Raw genomic sequence first — 17,386 nt, 5'->3', positions numbered from 1 at the left:
GTCCTTTGTGTTTGTATTTTCTTTAAGAATCATGTTAGTATGAGCTAGCTCTTTACTGATTTATAGAATGCTTCATGTGCTTCACTTATATCTTTTAAGTACGATCTTATAAAATTGCTCTTTGTGCTTCACTTAAATCGTTTGAGTATGGTTTTGTAGAATGCTCCATGCGCTTCACTTATATATTTTGAGCTTGGATATTGGCTAGTTTATATTAATTGTAAAATGCTCCAGGAACTTCACTTATATCTTTTGGAGTATGAATAATACTATAATTTAAATTGGGTTTGGAAGAGTGTCAACTTTAGGAATTAGTGACCCCACTATCTTGGAGGAGGTTGAATCTTTGTACGATATTTATGAAAGTGGATTTGGAAGAGTGTCAACTTTAGTTAGTATTCCACCATTTTGGAAGAGGATCCAATTGATTATGAGAGCAAATTTGCTATCCATGTTGCTACTGAATTTTTTTATGAGGGAGGAATATGTGCTTGTAGGAGTTGCAATAATATCATGTTTCCTCTCTATGTGCTTAAATTTTTGAAGTTATACTTGTTTTGCCTTCCTATGCTAGTTGATTCTTGTTCCTATAAATTGTGTGCTCACAAAATCCCTAGGCATAGGAAGTGGGTTAGATTTAAATATGCTAGTCATATTCTTCATGATTCTCTTTTTATGTTTCAACTCTTATCTTTTATGCGAGCATCATTGAAATCATTATGCCTAGCTAAAAGGCATTAAAGAAAAAAAAAGCGCTTGTTGGGAGACAATCCAATATTTATCCTTACTGTTTTTGTGTGTCTACATGATCAAGCTACTGTATTAATCATGTTTTATAGCTTTAGTTTCAATAAAGTGCCAAGTAAGACCTTTGGGAAGACTTGGGTGAAAGTTAATGTGATCTTGCTGTAAAAAACAGAAACTTTGCGCTCACGAGATTAGCTGTAATTTTTTACACAAGAGTGATTTTGAGCTGATTCTTTTTGCAGAAGATTAATAGACAAATTACTCCCATCCACCAATTTATTTAATAATTTTTGGAGTAGCATAAGTATGGTTATTGTTCAGATCATTACAGACTGTTCTGTTTCTGACAGATTCTGTTTTCATTGTATAGTTTGGTTGTTTTCTAGTTTCTATGGCTTATATTTCTCAATATAAATTGTACAAATAATATGGTACAGTAGGAATTATGTGAAAACAATTATGAACCTTGTCTTTTACAGTACCAAAGTGCATGGTTTACTCTTTATCATACTAACCTATCTCACGAAGTTTGGTTGAGTTTTGTGTGGTTGAAGTTTTCAAGTTTTGGGTAAAGATTCGATGGACTATGGAATAAAGAGTGGCAAGAGGATAAGCTTGGGGATGACCAAGGCAACCCAAGGTAATATTCAAGGACAACCAAGAGCCTAAGCTTGGGGATGCCCCGGAAGGCATCCCCTCTTTCGTCTTCGTTCATCGGTAACTTTACTTGGAGCTATATTTTTATTCGCTACATGATATGTGTTTTGCTTGGAGCGTCATTTTATTTTGTTAGTATTTGCTTTCTGTTATTTATAATAATGTTTTGCATCTTTAGTTTCAATAAAAATGTCAAGGATAGCCTTTACCATGCTTATTTTGCAAGTATGCATGTTGCTGTTTGAAAACAGAAAGTTTACTGCTGTTGCAAAAATTCCCTAGAAAAGTCAGTGAATGGTATAATGTTGAACCTTTTTGCATATTAAGATCTGATAAATTTATTACAGTGGGAATTTTCTCTCATAATTTTTGAAATTAGGGAAGTATTGATACTCTTGCATTGTTTACAGACTGTACTGTTTTGGCAAATTGCTGTTATGTTTGCGTTGTTTGCATATGTTTGCTTGTTTAATGATTCTATTTGATGATAGGAGTATTAAATATGCAGAGGCATTTAGTATGCAATGTTGAATAATAATTTTAGTAATTTGTTATAGTAGAAAATGATAAGGTTTTGCATTGGTTTATACTAACCTCTCTCACGAGTTCTTGTTGAGTTTGTTGTGAATGAAGCTTTTGATAAAAAAAGAGAAACCATGATATGAGAGGAATTAAGGAGACATAAAAACTCAAGCTTGGGGATGCCCAAGGCACCCCAAGATAATATTTCAAGAATTCTCAAGCATCTAAGCTTGGGGATGCCCCGGTAGGCATCCCACCTCTATTGTTCAACAACTATCTGTTAGTATCGGTTGAGCCTAAGTTTTTGCTTCTTCATATGAGTTGTGTTATCCTTGCAATGTCATTTTATTTCAATTTTACTCGCTGTTTGAATAAAATCATTGGATTTTATTATTTAATAAAAAAGGGAACCCTTCTATGGCTAGTTAATTATTTGACTACTCAGTGTCTTTCACTCATATCTTTTGGAGTAGTTTTTCATTTACTCGTGTGCTTCACTTATATCCTATGAGTAAATTGTTGAATGAGTTGAATGTCATGAATATGAATTTATATATGGTTCATTTGCTTATAACATGGATGGTAATGACTCCACATATAAAGAGTATGAGGCATAAAAATTGTTGAAGTGGCAAACGTAGTTTTGGTCATCGTTGCAATTAATAGGAAGTAATAAGGAAAGAGAGGTTCACATACAAATAAATTATCTTGGACATCTTTTATGATTGGGAGCACTCATTAAGTATGACATTCTAAAAGAGTTGACATTGGACAAGGAAGAAAACGTAATGGTTTATGTTTTCCGACATCTCAGTTAAAGTATATTGTCATTGACCTTCCGAACATGTTGAGCTTGCCTTTCCCCCTCATGCTAGCCAAATTCCTTGCACCAAGTAGAGATACTACTTGTGCTTCCAAATATCCTTAAACCCAGTTTTGCCATGAGACTCCACCATACCTACCTATGGATTGAGTAAGATCCTTCAAGTAAGTTGTCATCGGTGCAAGCAATAAAAATTGCTCTTTAAATATGCATAACTTATTAGTGCAGAGAAAATAAACTTTGTACGATCTTGTTGTGGAAGTAATAAAAGCGACGGACTGCATAATAAAGGTCCACATACAAGGGGCAATATAAAGTGACATTCTTTCGCATTAAGATTTTGTGTATCCAACCCTAAAAGAACATGACAACCTCTACTTCCCTCTGCGAAGGGCCTATCTTTTACTTTATGCTTGAGTCAAGGTGATCCTCACCTTTCCCTTTTTCATTTTATCCTTTGGCAAGCTTCCCGTGTTTGAAAGATCATGATATATATATCAAATTGGATGTAAGTTAGCATGGGCTATTATTTTTGACATCACCTAAAGGTGAATATGTTGGGAGGCAACACAATAAGCCCCTATCTTTCTCAGTGTCCGGCTGAAACTCCATAACCACAAGTAATGCGTGAGTGTTAGCAATTGTAGAAGACTATATGATAGTTGAGTAAGTGGACTTGCTGAAAAGCTCTATTCTTGACTCTTTCTGATGTTATGATAAATTTCAATTACTTCAATGACTGAGATTATAGTTTATTAGTTCTCAATGAAGTTTCTGAACCATACTTGACATTGTGAATAGATTGTTACTTGATCATGAAAAGTTTTATGAGATAAGCTACTATTATGACACATATTGATGCTAGAAAAGGTGATTGAAATTTTCATTGATCAAACTTATGCACCTACTAACATTCACACTTCATAAATTATTTCTTTTATCATTTACCTACTCGAGGACGAGCAGGAATTAAGCTTGGGGATGCTGATACGTCTCCAACGTATCTATAATTTATGAAGTATTCATGTTATTATATTATCCATCTATGATGATTTATATGCATGTATATGTCATTTTATATGATTTTTGGGACTAACCTATTAACCTAGAGCCCAGTGCCAGTTTTTGTTTTCTCCTTGTTTTTGTGTTTTACAGAAAAGGGATACCAAACGGAGTCCAAATGACGTGCCAAATTTTGAGGATTTTTTATGGACCAAAAGAAGACCATGGAGCATCGGAGTTGGGCGAGAAGAGTCCCGGGCTGCCCACGAGAGTGGGGGAGCCCCCCCCCCTAGGGCGCGCCCCCTATCTCGTGGACAGCCCGGAGACCCCCCTGACGTGAAACCAACGCCAAATATTCCTATAAATACAAAAACCTTCGGGAATTAACCTAGATCGGAAGTTTCGCCGCCGCAAGCCTCTGTAGCCATGAGAAATAAATCTAGGCCCTCTCTGGCACCCTGCCGAAGGGGGACATCATCACCGGAGGCCATGGAGGAGGATCTCGGAGGGGCCATCATCGCCATGAAGGCCAAGGACCAGAGGGGGAAAGCCATGGAGAAGGAAGCACAAGGGGGAGAACCTCTCCTCCTCTCTCTTGGTGGCACCGGAGTGCCATCAGGAGGGGAATCATCGCCGCGGTGATCGTCTTCATCAACATCACCATCATCATCACCATCCTCATCTCTTTTACGCGGTCCACTCTCCCACACCCCGCTGTAATCCCTACTTGAACATGGTGCTTTATGCTACATATTATGATCCAATGATGTGTTGCCATCCTATGATGTTTTGAGTAGATATCTTTTGTCCTTGAGTTGATTGGTGATCTAGATTGGTACGAGTTGTATGTTTTATTTTGGTGCTGTCCTACTGTGCCAGAAGAGTCCCGGGCTACCCACGAGAGTGGGGGGCTCCCCCCTAGGGCGCGCCCCCTATCTCATGGACAGCCCGGAGACCCCCCCTGATGTGAAACCAACGCCAAATATTCCTATAAATACAAAAACCTTCGGCAATGAACCTAGATCGGAAGTTCCGCCGCCGCAAGCCTCTGTAGCCACGAGAAATCAATCTAGGCCCTCTCTGGCACCCTGCCGGAGGGGGCCATCATCACCGGAGGCCATGGAGGAGGATCTCGGAGGGGCCATCATCGCCATGAAGGCCAAGGACTAGAGGGGGAAAGCCATGGATAAGGAAGCACAAGGGGGAGAACCTCTCCTCCTCTCTCTTGGTGGCACCGGAGTGCCATCGGGAGGGGAATCATCGCCGCGGTGATCGTCTTCATCAACATCACCATCCTCATCTCTTTTACGCAGCCCACTCTCCCACACCTCGCTGTAATCCCTACTTGAACATGGTGCTTTATGCTACATATTATGATCCAATGATGTGTTGCCATCCTATGATGTTTTGAGTAGATATCTTTTGTCCTTGAGTTGATTGGTGATCTAGATTGGTACGAGTTGTATGTTTTATTTTGGTGCTGTCCTACGGTGCCCTCCGTGTTGCGCAAGCGTGAGGGATTCCAGTTGTAGAGTGTTGCGATACGTGCATGATTCACTTATAGTGGGTTGCATGAGTGACGAAAACACAAACCCGAGTAAGGGGATTGTTGCGTATGGGATAAAAGGGGACTTGATGCTTGAATGCTATGGTTGGGTTTTTACCTTAATGATCTTTAGTATTTGTGGATGCTTGTTAAAGTTCCAATCATAAGTGCATATGATCCAAGGATGGAAAAGTATGTTAGCTTATGCCTCTCCCTCATATGAAATTGCAATGACGACTATCGATCTTGTTAACAATTGCCTAGGAAAATTACGCACACCGATCCACCATTATTCCACACTCTCTATTTATATTATTTAGTATTATATTCTAACTTTATGATAACAACACCTACTTTTATATTTTAGCTTCCCGGTATCATACAAAGTTATCCTCTTTATACCCACAACACAGTTTTATTTCTTGTTTCGAGTTGGCAGCAAACATTCGGTGCACGTAGAGTCATATCAGTGGCAGATAGGGCTTGAGAGAATATTGATCTTACCTTTAGCTCCTTGTGGGTTCGACACTCCATACTTATCACTTCCACCTTTGGGAATTGCTACGATGATTCCCTGCACTTGGGGATTATCAGAGGGTACAGCGAGATGCGGGAGAGTGGACCGCTGGATATAGATGGGGGAAGGTGATGGAGATGATGGTGAAGATGACGGTGGTGTTGGTGAAGATCGCGGTGATGATGATGGCCCCCGGCAGCGTTCCGGCGCCACCGGAAGCAAGGGGGAGAGAGGCCCCCTTCTTGTTCTTCTTCCTTAACCTCCTCACTAGATGGGAGAAGGGTTTCCCCTCTGATCCTTGGCTCCCATGGCTTGGGAGGGGCGAGAGCCCCTCCGAGATAGGATCTATCTCTCTGTTTCTGCGTTCTCTGTTTCTTCCCCTTCATCGTTTCCTTTATATATGGAGATCCGTAACTCCGATTGGGGTGAATCTTTCGCTCAGATTTTTCTCATAAAATTAGCTTTCTTGCGGCAAAAGAAGGGCATCAACCGCCTTACGGGTGGCCCACGAGAGCCTAGGGTGCGCCCAGGGGGGAGGGCGCGCCCCCTGTCTCATGGCCACCCCGGACACCGTTTCGCGTCGATTCTTCCTCCGGAAAATCCCAAATATTCCAAAATAATTCTTCGTCCGTTTTTCTCCCGTTTGGATTCCGTTTGATATTGGTTTTCTGCGAAACATAAAACATGCAATAGACAGGAACTGGCACTGGGCACTGGATCAATATGTTAGTCCCAAAAATAGTATAAAAAGTTGCCAAAAGTATATGAAAGTTGAATAATATTGGCATGGAACAATCAAAAATTATAGATACGACGGAGACGTATCAGTCCTATACACCCGGCCGTGTAAGGAACACAAAATCAAGGAACATAACACCGTATGACGGAAACTAAGGCGGCAAGAGTGAAACAAAACACCAGGCATAAGGCCGAGTCTTCCACCCTTTACCAAGTATATAGATGCATTAATTAAATAAGAGATATTGTGATATCCCAACATAATCATGTCCATCATGGAGCAATCTTCAACTTCACCTGCAACTAACAACGCTATAAGAGGGGCTGAGCAAAGCGGTAACATAGCCAAGCAACGGTTTGCTAGGAAGGGTGAAAAGGTTAGAGGCTGACATGGCAATTTGGGAGGCTTGAAGAGCAAGTGATAGGTAGCGCAGCATAGCGATAGAACGAAGCAACTAGCATAGCAATGATAGTAGTGAGATCCAGGGTAGCGGCCATCTTGCCTGAAATCCCGCTAGGAAGAAGAACGAGTCCATGAAGAAGACGAACGGGCGAAGACGAACCAAGCGTAGACGAACGAATCCTCACGATCGCAACGAAACATGAACTATCGAGAAGAAGCACAACCGGAAAGAAGAAAATAATAAGGTAAACACACAACACATAAACATGACATGATGCACAACCAAGTATGATGCATGACAAAGGCTATATGAGGCTACTCATGGCAAGAGACGATGCATACAAGAACAACACATCAAAGCAAGTTTAAATGAGGCTGGAAACAACATATAACAAGTCCGGTAAGTCCTCATATGCAAATTTCGAAATTGGTCCAGATCTGAATAAACTTTATGTTCAAGTTGTAAAACAACAAGTTAAAATGCACCAAGATGATCTACATGAAATTCTAGTCAAGTTACATATAAAGATCATATAGTTCGGAGCTACGGCCTAGAAGATATGAGCAAAACAAGTCAAACATGGCATTGATGCAAAGTACATTCAAACATCAAGCAAACACTCTCAAAACATGGATTCAACATGATAAGATGAAACTACATGCAATTCTAAGCAAGTTTCATATAGAGCATGCTCAAAATGGAGCAACGGTGCAACACACAAGCAAATGACATGGCAACGAGGGCGAATGACTGGAAGACACCTAGCGCATCGGATCCGGGGCGTTACACAAGGCACTGCGAGGAACCAATGGATAGGTAGTCCATGAGTCCCAACCAATGGGGCAGATGGTTTACGAGAGAATTTGGAGAGTGGTGGCTTATTTTGTAAGCCGCCAAAAGACTTCAATCCTTTCCATGGACTTCTACTGCTTAGGGGTCTCCAACCTCTGAGAATAACAAGTCAACGATGAACTCAAAAGGGTTAGATTTAAATCGGAGGCTCCTCAAGGTTTTTGTGAAAGGATTGAAGTGTTTTGATGGAGGGATGCGAATGTATTTCCCCTTTTGATCCTTGTACTAATTGTGTGCGACATAGAAAATTGCTCAAATCAAGTGGGGAAGACGATAATGATTGGGCTCCGGTGAGATTTGGATTTAGGAAGGAGGAGCTTGCACCCCCAAGTCCTTCCACCTGCCTCCTTGGGTCCAGAATAAGAACTCTGCCTCTGTCGGTACCTACGCAGCCTGGTCAGTGTGCTGGCATTCCCACTGCAAACATCATCGCCCGCTCCTCCTTCGAAGCCCACACCACCGCCAGAACCGCCCTCTTGATGGACGTTTTTTAGGATGTCGTCTCCCTGTGGCCGCTCCCTCGCTGCCCACTTCTTTTGCAATTCCTCGACCACCTCTAGTTTTGTTCGAGGTCGCCACAACTTGCCCGGATTCATCACTTTTCACTAGATCAAGAAATAAGTCAACCGTATCCGAGATCCAACTTCCTCCACCATTTGCTAGGGGGGAGGGGGCTTATTTTGTGGGTATGTTTTAACCGCCAAAATAACTAGGGCGTAGGTGCTGGGCTCACCAGATGCGAAAGCGTTCATGGGTGAACTCCTCCCTATTTTTTGAGTGGGAGCTCCTCCATGTTCATTAGTAATCTCTTCTGCCATCCTTCGTTATGGACATTAAAAATTATACTACAACCCTTCTCTAAAACCATTGTGTGAACGCGTTTTGAAAAAGGAAAACGTTGCGGGCCGAACAATCGGCTGAAACTCCGCCGGTCACGTCCAACCTGGCAACGGGTCCACGCACACACCGCTTCAGCCTTCCTTATCCAGTCACACGATGTGCTTCCTAGCCACTCATTTTCCACCGCTAAGCCTCCTCTTATCCCCTCGCCCATCTTTCTTTCCCTGTGGGCTCCCAAATAAATCTCGCCGGCGATGAGTGCCGCCGAGCCCGCGCCAATCTGACAGCCACCACCATTCACACGTCCTCCCTCTCAAAATGGCGCTACTTTGGGAGGCACCCACCACCACGCTCATCGAGAGGGGAAGACATGGTCGGCGACACCTAAGAGGTGCAGTGCTAGGGGAACAGCCGGGGGGTGGGGGTTGCTTGCTGCATCATTCTTTTTGTTGGAACCACTTTTGATTTTGCTGCAATTGAAGGTTGGTGGTGCCGTCGCCGCCATCACTTCTTTTGCTACATATTTTTTTTGCCTGCAACCACAATCAATTTTTGCTGGAACTTTCTTTTCGTTTGGTTGCAATTGAGAGGTTTGTGGTGCCGTCGCCATGACTTTTTTTGCTACATCATTTTTTGCTGGATCACATAGGATTTTTGCTGGAACCCTTTTCTATTTTGCTACAAATCGAGAAGATGTTGCCATCGCCGTCATGATTTTTGCTACAATTTTTTTTTGCTGGAACCAACATTTAATTTTGCTGTGGCACACGAAGATAGCGCTCGGCCGGCGACGAACGGTGGCGCCGTGTTTTATTTTTTGCTGCAACCACTTACGATTTTTGCTGGAACCCCTTTTCTATTTTGCTACAATCGAGAAGATGTTGCCGTTACCGTCATGATTCTTGCTACATTTTTTTTTGCTGGAACCATATTTGATTTTGCCGGAACTAGCAATCGTTTTTGCTACAACCAGCCAAAGCAGAGCTGGAACCGTCACGGCAGGGCTGCTCCCGGGCATGACGGCGTCGACGACATGAGTGTCCACCGGAGCTGCAAGCAGGCGGGGACGAGGCAAACGGAGGCGGAGGCGAAGATAGAGGCGGGAGGGTTCACGGGGAGGCGGAGGCGGAGTCAGGACAAAGTCAATCCTGTGCGAGGCGAGGTGGACAAAACCGGGAAGCCAGATCAAACGGCTGTTATCGCTGGCATCGGGCGGCTGCGCGTCGACCAGGTACTGCCCTTTGAAAAATTGCACAAACGTTCTCTAAACCCCAAGTAGAGATTTGGTGCGCTCTTTTTTCTCCGCGCGTGGCCGGGAGCATGGGGCACGGGTGGTGTGCCGAGGTGGTATTACCAGGCTGGCACGGTATAGGAATTTTGGACGGAGGTGTGGGGTAAGGATCCGCGATAAACGCCCGCCACGTTCCGTTGTAGCCTCCGTCCCGTAGGGTGGACCTCCCCGCCCCCGCACCGCTGTTGCGGTGCATGGCTAACTTTTTAACGACGCAAGCAACCCTCTTCATCGTCTCTTCTGGGAAAGAATTTCAACTCTGCCGCCTATACGCACGCTGGCTTCCAACATTTCGCTGCACGGTTCGTCAGGTAACTTGGCAGGTACTACTACCAGAAAAAAATCAGGGAAAATTGAAGGAAGAGGTGATTTGGCGTGCTATTTTTTCCGTGCACGCAATAATTCAGCGGGAAGACAGCACAACGGTGGAATGGCAACAAATGCGACATGCATGACTGTTAGGCGGATGGTGCAGCAAAGAGCGAGGGTCCAGCCAGCACCGAACCCTTTTTTTTTTCTTTCTAGATAATCCCAAACACATTTTGTTGGTTAGCCACAAAAAGATTTGTATTATTGCCCTCTTCCAAGCTCACAAGCCATTCTGTTTCACTGGGCCCGCCGTCCTCACATGAATACGCAAATACCTCACTTTTGGTAATAAGTAAACAAATAAATCAGGGGAATGGTGGGTATTATGCATCTTGTATTATTGCTCTCTTCCAGGCTCACAAGCCATCTGTTTAACTGGCCCCGTCTATTTCTAGTAAAAGAAAGAAATCAGGGAAATTTGAGTGTACAATCAACAGATAGTTGAAAGGTACATGTACACGACTGCTCAATTAAGATACTGATTGATTGGGCCTAATAATATGAACTAACTGGGCTCTATCTATCTGTTCGTGGTCCAAATAGATAGGTTTTTCATTGCAGTAAATAAACAGTTAGCCTGATGCTTCGATTATTCATGGCCACGGGCATAGTATATTTTTCTTGTGGTAGTCACAAATAATTAATTAGCAGTGGCGGCCGGGTGGTTGGGTGTGAAATTTTCAACCAAGACATGTACTGCATATTTTTTGTTGCTTCGTCCACACTCCTTGTAATTATTGATTGATCGCCTAGCTTATCCTTGTAGTATATACACACACAGATCGTCCTATTTTGACATATTGATACAAAAATGCAACTAATTTGATACGTGCCAGAGTTGCAAACATGATCACTGGTTGACATGTGAGCCCTGTGACGGGACGCTTCCAATGGAATCTAAAAACACAGGCCGCGGTGGGCCTCAACAAGTGGTATTTTACCGTAATATTAGTATACCGGACACATGTGCAGTTGTACAGCACTGTACACGTCTAATTATGTATGGGGTAGTACGGGTATAAACGGAGTGCCTTTAATTTGTACATTTATAGTTTGTCTGAATGCATATTGGGAAACAGTGTTTTTTAGCAACAGATGTGGAAGTAAAAAAAGACAGTTTTTACTGCTACTGTGGGCCTACAGGGTACTCGGCCCACCACCAACCATGCTGTTGTACAGCGGCGGCGTCCACACCTCATCAGAAATTCAGAACCGTCCGTTTCGCCCGGGGCCCAGCACCGATGTACTATCCCGTTTTGAGCCGTTAGCGTCCAGGGCTCATACTCTCTTATTTTTACACTCTGCTTATTTTTATGTATAAGCCACTATTAATTCTCCGTTGTCGAAATTATAGCTACATCGGCAGCACGATGATTAGATCGATCGGTTCATTCACCACGCGGGTGCGGTGATTAATTGCCTAACCAGACCAACCACGCGGGCATGCTTCTCATGCACATAAATACGTAGATCTAGCCAGCCGAGTATAGATCGGGAAAAAGGATACGCATATCATACCAGATTAGTGACCGAACGCGCAAAACAAATGCGCATATCTTGCCAGACTAATGCAGAAATCAGCAGAACTAGTGCGCGATATATATCTATCTATCTATCTGGAACTAGACGACGAGTTGGTTATTAATTGTGGAGCAGCGGCGCCAACCTGCGCCGCATGCAGTACGTTTTTCACCACGCGCGCGCGCATTGAACCTGCCGACACAGTGACGAGGCGCGTCTGGGCTCGGTACGACCCGCGGCGGGTAGATACAAGGGGCGCCGGCCTGCCCATCCGGCGGGTCGGAAGAGGGAGGGGCTCGCTCGGCCCGAGCACGACACGGCACGCCATGCATGCAGCGCGGCAACACGTACGCTGTGAGAGGATGTCCATGCACGCGGGCACGCGGCCGGCATGCACGCAAAGGCAAATCTTTTCTACTACTGGAGTAGCACAAAATACATCGGCCTAGCTCCAAGATAGAAAGTGGGCTAGGAGATATACCTATCCAGTCACTCTATCTCCACCGTTTCTATCTACAAAAAAACTTTATCTCCACCGTATTCCGCGAGGGGGGAGAGACATATTGATCGCGTATGCGGCACGGTGGCGCGCGGGGCTGCTGGGCGCCCATGCATGCATGCATGCATGCGCGCGGCGTGAGTGAGTGTGTCATGTGCCGCGCTCGGACGCGGAGGAGGGCGATGTCAGCGCGGCGCACTTGTCCCCGCACGGCCGCGCCACGTCGGCCCGGGGGGCCGCACACGTGTCCGGTGAGGCCTCAACCCATGCAGGCGTTTCCGTTTCACCGCCTGCGCAGTCCGCACCCTCCCTCTTTTGTCCCCATGCCCGGCTCATTAATCTCCCCATATCTATCTATCGCCTCACCAGGCCCAGGCCGGGCCCTGGCCCTGGACCAGCCGCTATAAAACGCCACCGCCCCCGTAACAAACGGCGTCGTCGGCGCACACAAAGTCCGCAAAAAATCATACATACATCTGGTACGTATACGTATACTGCGGTGGAGTTTGGTTGCGCTTGGGTTCTTGGTGGGAGAGAGAGGAAGGGCCGTAGGGTAGAGAACTAGAGATCAATCAGTAGAGGCACCAGCAGCCCTCCCTTTTGTAGGGGCACCCCCTTACTTTCCCTCTCTTTTTTCTCCTCCTTTGCCTAGCTTAGCTTCCTCTCTCTCTCCTCCCACCCCCTCACCCTCTCTTTCTTACACTCTTTGGGCCCTTTCCAGTTGTCCACGCTCGCCCCCACTCTTTTTCACCATCCTCTCGCTCGCTCCCATCCCCTCCCCGCCCCAGCCAGCGTCCTCCTCCTCCGGACCTCCCCTTCCCTTCCCACCCCTCCCCTACTTGTACCACCAGGGCTCCTTTTCCTATTTCATCCTCTCCCTCCAATTCTACTCCCTCCCTCTCCCTCTCCGCCCACACCACACTCACTCGGTGTGTGTGCGAGAGAGAGGAAGGAGATGAGCTAGACGGCCCAGAAACCACAATTAATTCCCTACAATTCACCAGTCCTTCCCCCTCTCGATTGCTCCACACAGTTCTACAGCCAACCACCTGTTGCACATACAGATTTCGCCTTCCTTGCTAGCTTGGTACCCGCCGGACAATTTGAGAGCGCGCGTTCAAGGCGGAGGAGAGGCCGTGGTGCCGTGGCGGCATCATCCATGCAGCAGCAGCATCAGCACCACCACCAGGGTGGCGGGTCTCAGTACGGGGCGCCGCCGCCGGCGGACATGGGGCCGTTCTCCGCGCAGCCGGCTCCGGGCCCGGTGCCGCTGAGCGTCCGGCCACCGCCGACGCAGCAGCAGCAGCCACAGCCGAGCTACGAACAGGAATTGGCCGCCGCGTCGGGCGCCGGCGGAAGCAGCTTCCCCGACGACGACATGCTGGGCGACTCCGGCGGCCACAGCGCCGGCGGGCTGGGGTCGGGCGGCAACCGGTGGCCGCGGGAGGAGACGCTGGCCCTCATCAGGATCCGGTCGGAGATGGACACCACCTTCCGCGACGCCACCCTCAAGGGCCCCCTCTGGGAGGAGGTCTCCAGGTAAGAGAGAGAGTAAAATTCTACTCGGTACTGTAATTTCCACACGCATTTCGCAATTCACCGCAGCGGCATCTTGTCCTGGGCATGATTTCCCGTCGCGCAGGCGGCTAACGGTTTCGTGGAATTTAGCGCTGGTTGGAATGGAATGGTTCCACATGAAATGATGGCAAATTATGCGCCGTTGTTACCGCCAGCGATTCCCCTCGAATTCGCAGTTTTCCTTGCCTTTCCTGGCCGATCTAATCAAATGCTCCTCGGTTTCAGCGGCTGGGTAGGCGTAGGGTGGTGGTAAGAATCTGGGCTCCTGGGGATCGTTCGTACCACGGTGTGAGTGCAGGGGCAGGGGCAGGCGCAGGCAGGCAGGCTGCAGGCGCAGTCTGCCACTGTTTTTCGCTTTCAGTTTTTGGGAAAAGAAGGAAGGCAGCCTTTCTCTCCCATCCCAATGCGGCCTCACTCATCTTCCTTTGTTTATTTCCCTCCCCTTCCCCTCATTTTTCTACTGCCATCCACTTCAATTCCCCTCTCATCCCTAAAAAGACGAGATGGCCTGCGGTTAACTAATTCCCATTCTGCCTATATGCTTCCTTCCTTGCCCTCTCTCTCGTCCTTCCCTCTCCTTGTCTCTTTCGTCGGCCCGGAGAGGAAGAAAAAGAGAAAACACACACTCGAAGCTTCTTCTTCCTCCTCCTGTAAACGCACCGCTGCTCATTTAATCCGCTCTGTTTCTCTTGCTTTCAGTCCTTTGGTTGATAGATTGATTGATTCTAGTACGTACCACGCAACGCGAGTAATTAACCTTCCGTTTCTGTCTTGATTTGATCTCAGGAAGCTTGCGGAGCTGGGCTACAAGAGGAGCGCCAAGAAGTGCAAGGAGAAGTTCGAGAACGTGCACAAGTACTACAAGCGCACCAAGGAGGGCCGGGCCGGCCGGCAGGACGGCAAGAGCTACCGCTTCTTCCAGGAGCTCGAGGCGCTGCACGCCGCCACCGCAGCCGCGCAGCACCAGCAGCAGGAGCACTTGCCGCTGGTCGTCAGTGCAGCCCCCCCGCCGCAGATGCACGCCTTCTCGGCGCCCCAGCCGATGAGCGCAATGCCGCCGCCGCCGGGGCCGATGCAGCCGGCCCCTATATCTTCGGCGGCCCCTGCGCCGGTCGTGGAGCCTCCCCAGCCGCTGCCTGTCAGCCTGCAAGGCCTCAGCTTCCCGTCCATGTCCGACTCTGAGTCGGACGACGACGACGACTCCGAGGATGACGACATGACGGCCGAGACAGGCGGCAGCCCGGATGGCCTCGGCAAGCGCAAGCGCGGCGGCGGCGGCAGCAAGAAGATGATGGCTTTCTTCGAGGGCCTGATGAAGCAGGTCGTACAGAGGCAGGAGGAGATGCAGCAGCGGTTCCTGGAGACCATGGAGAAGAGGGAGGCCGAGCGCACGGAGCGGGAGGAGGCCTGGCGCCGGCAGGAGGTGGCCCGCCTTAACCGCGAGCAGGAGCAGCTCGCGCAGGAGCGCGCCGCGGCAGCTTCCCGCGATGCCTCCATCATCGCCTTCCTCCAGCGCATCGGTGGTCAGACCGTGCATGTCCCACCCGTCGTCATCCCCATGCCAACGCCGATGCAGGTCCAGACCCCGCCACCGCCAAAGAAACCTCGGCAGCACCTGCCGCCACCGCCGCCGTCACAGGCCACACAGCAGCCGCAGCCGCAGCCGCAGCCGCAACCCATCCCAGCTGCGCCGCTCCAACAGCAACCGCCGCCGCAACCACCGCAGCACAAGGAAACGACGCGCGAAGAGGCCGGAACGCCCCGCAGCGCACCGGCCCCGACTTCTGCCGGCTTATCACTCGCGCTGGTTCCCGTCGCCACGGAGCAGCACGTCGTCGAGGCCGCTGGTCTGGGAGGAGGGGAGAGCGGAGGGGGGCCGTCGTCGTCACGGTGGCCCAAGACGGAGGTGCACGCGCTTATCCAGCTCCGCATGGACATGGACAATCGCTACCAGGAGAACGGACCAAAGGGCCCGCTGTGGGAGGAGATCTCCGCCGGGATGCGGCGGCTGGGTTACAGCCGCAACTCCAAACGGTGCAAGGAGAAGTGGGAGAACATCAACAAGTACTTCAAGAAGGTGAAGGAGAGCAACAAGAGGCGGCCGGAGGACTCCAAGACATGCCCGTACTTCCACCAGCTCGAGGCCATCTACCGCAAGAAGCACAACGGCAGCGGCAGCAGCGGCGCCGCGGCCAACAACGCCGTCGTGTCTGTCCCTGCCGTCGCGGAGCATCAGAACCTGAACCGGCACGAGATCGAGATCGAGGGGAAGAAGATCAACGACACCGACAAGAGGAACAACGGAGGAGTCGGAGCCGCGCAGGTGCCGACAAGCAACGGGCAGACAACGCCGACGACGGCCACGTTCGACCTGGGCGTAAAAAAGGTAATCGCGCACACCATTTTTACCTTGCAGCCTAGCGTGTTTGAGCTCGATCAGTCTCGATCTCGATGGATGTTTTTGGGGTGGAAACTAACCGGATATGCGCTTGCCGTAAAGCCAGAAGACGCTGTGAGGGAGCTGAACGAGCAGCCGCACCGGGAGTTCACGACGGACGAGACCGACAGCGACGACATGGGCGATGACTACACAGACGACGGCGAGGACGGCGAGGACGACGGCAAAATGCAGTACAGGATACAGTTCCAGAGGCCAAACCCCGTCGGCACCAACAATGCGCCTCCACCGCCAACCACCGCGGCGACAGCAGCGCCGACATCGACCCCCGCGAGCTCCTTCCTCGCCATGGTTCAATAGGCGCTCAGCACCATGGATCATCAGTATACTTCCAGTTCCAGACAGACAATAACCTCGAAGCATCATCACCATCACCATCACCGAGTCACCGTTCCATGCGTCACCTCCTCGAGTCGATCATCGCCATCACATCACACCATCACCGACGACGACTGTTCCTTTTCACCTTGTAATTCCTCTCGTGCCATTCCATTATTTATTGATTCGTTCTGTGTAATAAGAGCCTCTCTTCTGTCCCCTAAACCGGCCAAGGAGGCAGAGGGGATGGCCGGTAGAGCAAGCAAGTCCCTGCGTAACATAGGTGTTCATCGTCGTGTTAAGGCCAAGAATTGTACATCGATGTAAGAGTCCCTGATGTCTGTTTTCTTCTTCTTCTTCTTCTTCTTTCGGCGGTATACAGGTTTGTATACGGGTATACATGAATTACATACATTTCAAGCAACTTGGATCAGAGGTCCGAAAACTGTTTTTACCGTGGTGTCGCCCCCCTTGTTTTACCTGCAAGTATAAATGTTGTTACAGTGTATACTCTGTAGTTATTCGATCATATGTTCCCATGTTTTTGGTTTTCATTGTAGAGATTCTACGTGGCCCACCTTTTCTTTTTACCTTGCCAATATGACTTTTCTTGCTCGGTGTTAAGCTCATCAGTGTAAGTACCACTAGACTAGTTTATAGAATTCCCTCAAATAAAGACTAGTTTATAGAAGAAGCCACCTTTA

At 48.1% G+C, this 17,386-nt stretch overlaps 1 protein-coding gene across 2 annotated transcripts; it reads left to right on the top strand.

The window, feature by feature from the left end:
* The first annotated feature begins 12,834 nt into the window (after positions 1-12,834).
* On the top strand, positions 12,835-17,136 carry LOC119365065 (trihelix transcription factor GTL1-like). Of its 2 annotated transcripts, none has more exons than XM_037630650.1 (3): positions 12,835-13,867; positions 14,693-16,292; positions 16,411-16,550. In XM_037630650.1, exons 1-3 carry the CDS (start codon positions 13,488-13,490, stop codon positions 16,420-16,422), a joined length of 1,992 nt encoding a protein of 663 aa, XP_037486547.1. In that variant the 5' UTR covers positions 12,835-13,487; the 3' UTR covers positions 16,423-16,550. The 2 variants fall into 2 exon arrangements, with proteins under 2 accessions (XP_037486547.1, XP_037486546.1); XM_037630649.1 differs by having other exon boundaries at positions 12,848-13,867; positions 16,407-17,136.
* The last annotated feature ends 250 nt before the right edge of the window (positions 17,137-17,386 follow it).

This window comes from Triticum dicoccoides, chromosome 2B (genome assembly GCF_002162155.2).
Source record: "Triticum dicoccoides isolate Atlit2015 ecotype Zavitan chromosome 2B, WEW_v2.0, whole genome shotgun sequence".
Classification (NCBI taxonomy): Eukaryota; Viridiplantae; Streptophyta; class Magnoliopsida; order Poales; family Poaceae; genus Triticum; species Triticum dicoccoides.
Note: the sequence above shows the minus strand (reverse complement) of the source record. Positions and strands in the feature narration are given on the sequence as shown.